This window comes from Bison bison, unplaced genomic scaffold (assembly GCF_000754665.1).
Source record: "Bison bison bison isolate TAMUID 2011002044 unplaced genomic scaffold, Bison_UMD1.0 scf7180017864053, whole genome shotgun sequence".
NCBI classification, from domain to species: Eukaryota; Metazoa; Chordata; class Mammalia; order Artiodactyla; family Bovidae; genus Bison; species Bison bison.
In genome coordinates, this window is record NW_011494625.1 from 2,121,684 (window position 1) to 2,128,377 (window position 6,694).

Below are 6,694 nucleotides of genomic sequence, written 5' to 3' on the forward strand. Positions count from 1 at the left end.
CAGTGCATTGATTAAAAGTGGTTGTCATGCACTTGTGCAGGTGATGCTGGAGTGGCCCCTGTGGTGAATACCAAAAAACCATTCCAGGGACATTTTTACAGCCAGCTCCCTATTTTCAGAATCTCAGATATTTCTTCCACTGCTGCTTGTAGACATAAGAGATGCTACTGATGCAATGATCCATGACGGCTGAGTAACTGTTATTCTTTATTCTTAGCCTAATCCTTTAAACCCTGGAGAGTGTAGGTTCCAAGACTTCCAAGAGACATCCCCAGCTCCCTAGTGCACGTTCTCCCTTTGTCTCCTGGAAATACGTATTTTGTCTCTCATTCCAACATTTATTTCTGTTAGAATAAGAACCATATAAAGAAAAGGAGTCGCATACATTTAATAATGTCCCCATGGGCATCTGTGTTGATGGTCTTGAAATGTCTGTGAATAAATTGTAAAGACAGTTTTCACCCCCAGTTCCACCACCAAGCCATAATCATTTTCAGTTTTTTCCTGTGACACTCACTTTTTATCTTTTTACATATATTTAACAATTTAGTTGTAATAATAATATGACTACTCAGAATGAATGAAATTTGCAGACTTTTTGCTTTTGGTTTTTTTCGAACTTTTTTTTTTAAACCACTAATCGATTTATCGGTGTTGGGTCTTAATGGTGACACACATCCCATGGGCTGGCTGGCTGGGGCACATGAGGGACCTTCGTCCCCAACCAGGAGGGGGCCCCCCGCCCCTGGGCCTTGCACAGCAGATCGGTAGCCACTGGACCACCAGGAAATCTTCATACTTTTTATTTTTGTTTTACAGGAAAGAAAAAAGATGGTCAAGGAAGCCCAGAGAGAAAAAAGAAAAAACAAAATTCCTAAACACGTGAAAAAAAGAAAGGAGAAGGCAGCCAAGATGAAAAGGGGCAAATAGGACCAGGACCGTATCATGTTCAGTAATTTTCCATCAGTTACGTTTCGTGCCTGCGCACTGAGCTGCCTCTGGAGGACTGGTTATTGATTTTAGCCAAATGGTTTTTGCTGCAGTGTCCCAGAGGACCAGTTCTCATGTTTTCATGTAATTACGTAAACAGCTCTGAGCTCTATTGTCTAGGTCCATTCCCTAGCTCTATGTAGTATTGATAGAGGATTTACTTAAGTCATATTTTAATGACCTTTATACAATTTTATTTTTGTATATTTTTATCTTCTGCAATGTTGCTTTTAAAGCATTGTAATTATTTAAACATATTGAGCATTCCCGCCCTTTGTGTAAGTGTAAAGGCACTTTGGACAAATTTAGGCAAGTTGTTTTTGCTTTGTTTGTACCAAAGACCCACCTGGAATTATTGGACTAAAAGGCCATAGTTTCTACGAAAGGGAGATACACCGATACAGAGAATTCAGTTGGCTGTTGATCTCATCGTTCATTGCAGCTTCATTCTGTGTGTACTGACAATTATTTATAGTGTACTTTTCATCTTTACTATTCTTCTCTGAGCTAGCACCTCCCAGTTCATAAGCTATTTCACATTCAAATATGTGGCCCATTCATTCATTCATCAACATTTGGGTATTTAGGTTTGGGAGACAGCAGTAAATCAAAGGCAAATTCCATGGATAATCCTGCTGCTGCTGCTAAGTCGCTTCAGTCATGTCCGACTCTGTGCGACCCCATAGACGGCAGCCCATCAGGCTACCCAGTCCCTGGGATTCTCCAGGCAAGAACGCTAGTGGGTTGCTATTTCTTCTCCAATGATGAAAGTGAAAAGTGGAAGTGAAGTCGCTCAGTCGTGTCCAACTCTTAGCGACCCCGTGGACTGCAGCCTACCAGGCTCCTCCGTCCATGGGATTTTCCAGGCAAGAGCACTGGAGTGGGGTGCCATTGCCTTCTCCGTGGATAATCCTAGTTTTCCTTAAATTGAAGCTTGCACTGACTTGGATCTGTGGGTTACTGAGGGACAAGCAGGGTCAGCTGTGTAAAGCAGCCAGAAGTTACTGCCTTCAGGTAGTTTGCATTTTCATAGGCAGACAGTGTATCAGCCTAGTAAATTCCATGGAAGAAATAGCACTGCTTGGGGCAGAGGAGGTATGCACGTTTAGAAGAGGCCATATTTGGGCAAATACTTGAAGGCTGTGACTTGTGTGCCTGTCGGGAGAGAATAATGGTCCAGGCAAACAGACAGCAAGTGCAAAGGCCCTGAAGCAGAAGTGTGCCTGAAATGTTCAGACACCAAAAGCTAGGGCATCGTAACCACGTGGGGGGCATCGTAACCACGTGGGGGGCGAGGGCGGGTCAGGGAGATGGGACATAGCGGCTTAGACCGGGTGGTGGTAGGCGCCTGGAAGGTTTTGAGCAGAGGAATGACGTGGTCTGACTTGTTTTTAAAGAATTGCAGTCACTCTGACTTCCATGGAGAATCGACCAGGAGGCAAGGGGTAGGGGCCGGCTGGGTGTTCATCGTGACTCGCGTGAGAGGTGGCGGTGGCTTGTTCATCGTGACTCGCGTGAGAGGTGGCGGTGGCTTGGCATAGGATGGTAGCAGTGGACACGGAGAGAGGCCTTTGGACTCTAAGTACAGGAGCTACAGGGTGTGTCATGAGAAACGCCGGTTTTAGCCGTGGAATCTCCCCTAAACTGGAGCTTGCCCTGCTTGTTTGAGAATCAGTGGGTTATTGAGGGAGGGGCAGGGTCAGCTGAGGTCTTAAATTTTAAGCAGACAGCTTAAATTTTATCTTCATAATAGTGTCCCTTCTTGGCTTGAAGTTCAAATATGAAATTCCAGCAAAACACAGTTGTGTCTCCTCTGAAATATTCTACAGTGAACACAATGGAGGAGAAGACAGACAGGTGGCTGAGCGACGCAGTGCCCTTGTGAGGGGGTCACCTTCAGCACCCTCTGGCTTTGGCCTGTGCTGGGCCTCCTCCCCAGCCAGGTGTGCTTAATCCAGGTGGTCAGGCTCCTCGGTGCCATCTTTGCTGAATCGAGTGCAGTTGCTGGGTTTGGAATCAGTTTCCCTGGGCAGAGCCAGTGTTGCCCGGCTGGCCAGTCTTCATCCCAGGCTGCCAAGAGGAAGTGGCTTGTGGTGCGCTCGGACGGGACCTGCAGGGGAATTCTGGCTCGAAGCGCCTCCTTCCTGACAACGTGCTGATGTGGCCTTTTCCCCGTCTGGATTCTGGGCTGTAGCTGTGGCTGAGCGGGAACCACCAGTAGCCTTCTTTCGGGACGGGTCTGATGCCACTTCCCTTGTTTGACTCTCACCAGGAGATCTGGAAGAAGGAGCCCCGTCTTAGGTAAATGTCCAGAGCGCCTTTCTGGCTCCAGTTGCAGTAGAATTTGCACACCTGATGGGTTTGGTGTCCCTGAATTACTGGTTGTGCAGTGACTTTTCCCTTTGCAGGGGTGAGCTTTGGGGGTCTCTTGGCCCAAAGGCTGGGACATCATTTTGTCCACTTTGGACATAGCTGGTTTTCTGTCCTCTATTTCATCGATTTTCTAATCCCTTAAAAAAGTGCAGGCGTTACTTCTCTCAAAGTTGACTGTGAGGGATCTGGGTGGTTTCATGGAAGCGCGGAGTCACAGTGGTCTCCTCTGCGGCTGGAGTCCTTATTTTTCCTTTGATGAAGCAGTTCAGGGACAGGCCCTTTCCCCCGCCCAGGAGCACAGCATTTGAGCCTGGTCTCAGAGTGAAGAGGTAGGTGGGTGCCACAGCCGACATCCAGTTTTCTTCAACTTTTGCTTCTCTTTTATGATGGTGGACTCAAGGTTGGAGAGTTTTGTAGTTTGGTACCAAGAATGGTTGGAGAAGATCTGTCCTTTGTGTGAGTTTCTATTGAGTTCAGTGCAAGCAGCTTGCTGTTTCTTGGTTGCGGGCCCATCCTGTTTTGTGGCTATGATTTCAAAGCTGAGAAAGTTCTTCTAGAAGCTGGTAAAAAAAATTCAGTCGAAGGGCATCTTGAGTGTCATGGGCTCTGAAGGTTGACATTTCTAAAAGTCCTTTTTGTTTTCAAGAGCTTAACAGATCTTCTGATGTTTGGTTGTGTGTACACATAAAATATTCAGGGCTTGACTTGGACTTCTGGGGCTTGCTTTTTGATGATGTGAAGGTCACGTGAATCAGCAACTACAGCAGATCCTCGCTGTATAATTTCCTGTGAAGATTTCCTGTGACCCTGTCAGATAGATGAGGTTTTCAACCACTGGTGGTCATAAAACAGGAGTGCTCCATGTTTTCTGTTTCTTGAATCAGACTAGGTCGTTACATGCCCTGCATTTTGGTTGGAGTTTTTAACTTCCATATGCTTTGGGTTTGTGTTGCCTTGGACATAAGGGCATTTATTGGTGTTCCGGGGGCGGTTATAATATTGGGTGGGTCTGGAAGCATCTAAGCTGGTTTCCAAAGGAAAAGACAGCTGTCCCACAACCGTGCTCCCCAGAGATCTTAGTCCCAGCGGAAGCGCTGTGGGAACCTCTGGGCTTGAATTTGAAGAATGAAGACTTGTGGACTTTGTGACTTTGGTTTTCATCTTTCCTTCACTTTCTGTATCACTCTGCTTCCTGCTGTGACGGCTGGCAGCCGCGGCCGCTGGGAGGGGGCCCTCGTACCACCTGGAGGAGCCACACAATACCCTATTTCCTTTTTTTCCAGAGTAGCAAGGGTGTCATCTGTGTGAGCACAGCTGTCTCCAGCTCTCTGAGCGCTTTCTGCCTTTCTTATCACCGGGTAGTAATTTCAAGGCCAAGCAACTTGATCATCTCGGGGTAAAACTTGACCCTTTACACACCCTTTACACCCACGTCGCTCTCCTGGGGTCGTGAACCCGTCGTGGCAGGATGGCAGGTCCCTGGGCCCGGGTGCCTCAGCTGGAGGGGGGCAGGCAGGGGCGGCTGGTGAAAGCTGCCTGGGAGCAGGCGCCCCTGTGGCTCGCGTCTGCGGTATAGCGGGGGGTGTGAGTGGCTGCCTCGAGGAGCGGAGGGTATTGAAGGCTAGACAATCAGGGGACCTAGGCTGGTGTTTTGGAAGGACCGTCCTGGGTTAGGACAGGCCTGGTTGTCTGTGAGAGACATGTGTGAGTCTCCAGCAGGGCCGGGGTGTGGGCCGGCCACTGATGGGGGGTGAGTGGTGTCTGATGACATCACTACCGTCCGGCCAGCCAACATTTAAATGGGGCAAGGAGAGGGGTCCCCCAGAGGGGCAGTTGAGGATACGAGGCGCTTTGCTGGCGTCGGACGCCACATGGGTCCCACACGGCCCTGAGGGAGCGTCTCAGGGTGGTGAAGGTTTGGGAGCCTGACCCCGTGAAGCAGGCACGTGCCACCAGCGTGTGGAGTTCAGCACCGTGCCTGCTTCGTGGGGCTCCTAAGAGGGACGCTGAGAGGAGCTCAGGGGAGCTTGGCCAGGGCTGGATCAGGCCAGTGAAAGGGAACTCAGCCACTGACTCTTCGGTGTTCCCGCAGCGGTGTGAAAAGAGGTTCACGGAATCACCTAGAAGGTACCTTGCCTCTCCCCAGAAAGGCTGAACTTCAACCTACAAAGCCTCTTGCTGTGGTTGGCAGGTTACAGGAAACACGAGCTCACAGGAGCAGAATCCACGATGCTGGGAGGATGTGGTCAGTGGAGTCAGAAAAAGGGCAGCAGGGAGGGAAGGAGCCAGACGTCTAATAAAAAGGAAAAGAGGTCTAAGAGACGTGTCCCAGTGCTGTGGACTTCAGCTGGACCCTGGTTAGATGAAACCAGTTGTAAAAAGATGGGCTGTTTGGGATTTCTTTTCAGACAAACAGGGAAAACTTAAGCATGGAGGAGGTGTCACGTGATAGTAAGGGATCGTTCGAGCAAGGGATCGTTTGTTTCACCAGATACGATAGTGGTATTTGTGCTTGAAACGGTTCCCTCAGAGCCTGGACGAAAGTCTCACTGGGTGAAATGAATAGGATGCCTGTGATTCAAAATTCTCCATCCTTCCTGACTCCCCGAAGGACAGCGGTGAATGGTCAACAGTTGCTGAGACAGAGTACTAAAGGGTGTCTTGGGATTCATTACACTCTTCTCTCTCTTACAGTTTCTGTAAGAAAAGAGCTGGGGTTTTTTTGAATCGAAGTCTATTAAGTACTTAAAACAGGGCCTGCCACATACTTGTAATGCCACATACTTGTACTGTATTATACAAGTGTCTGCATTTTTATTTTGTTTGTTCTTTTTAAGTAACCTTTTTTTTTTTTTTTTGCCCGGTCTTTAATTGTTTAATCATCTGGGCCAAAGAGGAAGGCCTCAGGAGGACTGTTAGTGCCTTCTGGTACCGGCCCAGCTCGGTGTCCCCTGACATGCCTTTGGTTCTGAGATTCCGTTTCCCCTGGTGGAGGCAGTTCCAGAACATGTGTGCTGAGCTGCCCTGAGTCTCGGTTCTGCCCAGCCTGCCCATCCCCTTCGCAGTGACCTGTCCTGACCACTCCTGGCGTGCGGTCTGCCCCCTCAGCTGAGGCCCCTGCAGTCCTCGTGACCTTTTCGTTTTTCTGAAGCTGCTCTAACTGACAGGCTGGCCCCGTGTTACCGCACTTCGCAGACACCGAGACTGTTTTACTGATTGAAGGGCAGTGGCAGCCCCGTGCGGTGCATCTGACTGCCGTCCCTGGCGCCGTCTGCTCACTCGCACCCCTGGCCACGTGGTGGTTCTCGCTTTCAAACCCTCTGCCAGCAAA

General features: G+C 49.2%; 1 protein-coding gene across 2 annotated transcripts in view; it reads left to right on the forward strand.

Moving 5' to 3' along the window:
* The window catches only part of RIOK1 (RIO kinase 1), a 20,468-nt gene extending 18,782 nt beyond the window's left edge, over window positions 1-1,686 (forward strand). For both annotated transcript variants that reach the window (XM_010835840.1, XM_010835839.1), the window contains exon 17: window positions 820-1,686. In XM_010835840.1, the coding sequence (XP_010834142.1) occupies window positions 820-930 (111 nt within the window). In that variant the 3' untranslated portion in view covers window positions 931-1,686. The remainder of the gene's footprint in view (window positions 1-819) is intronic.
* The last annotated feature ends 5,008 nt before the right edge of the window (window positions 1,687-6,694 follow it).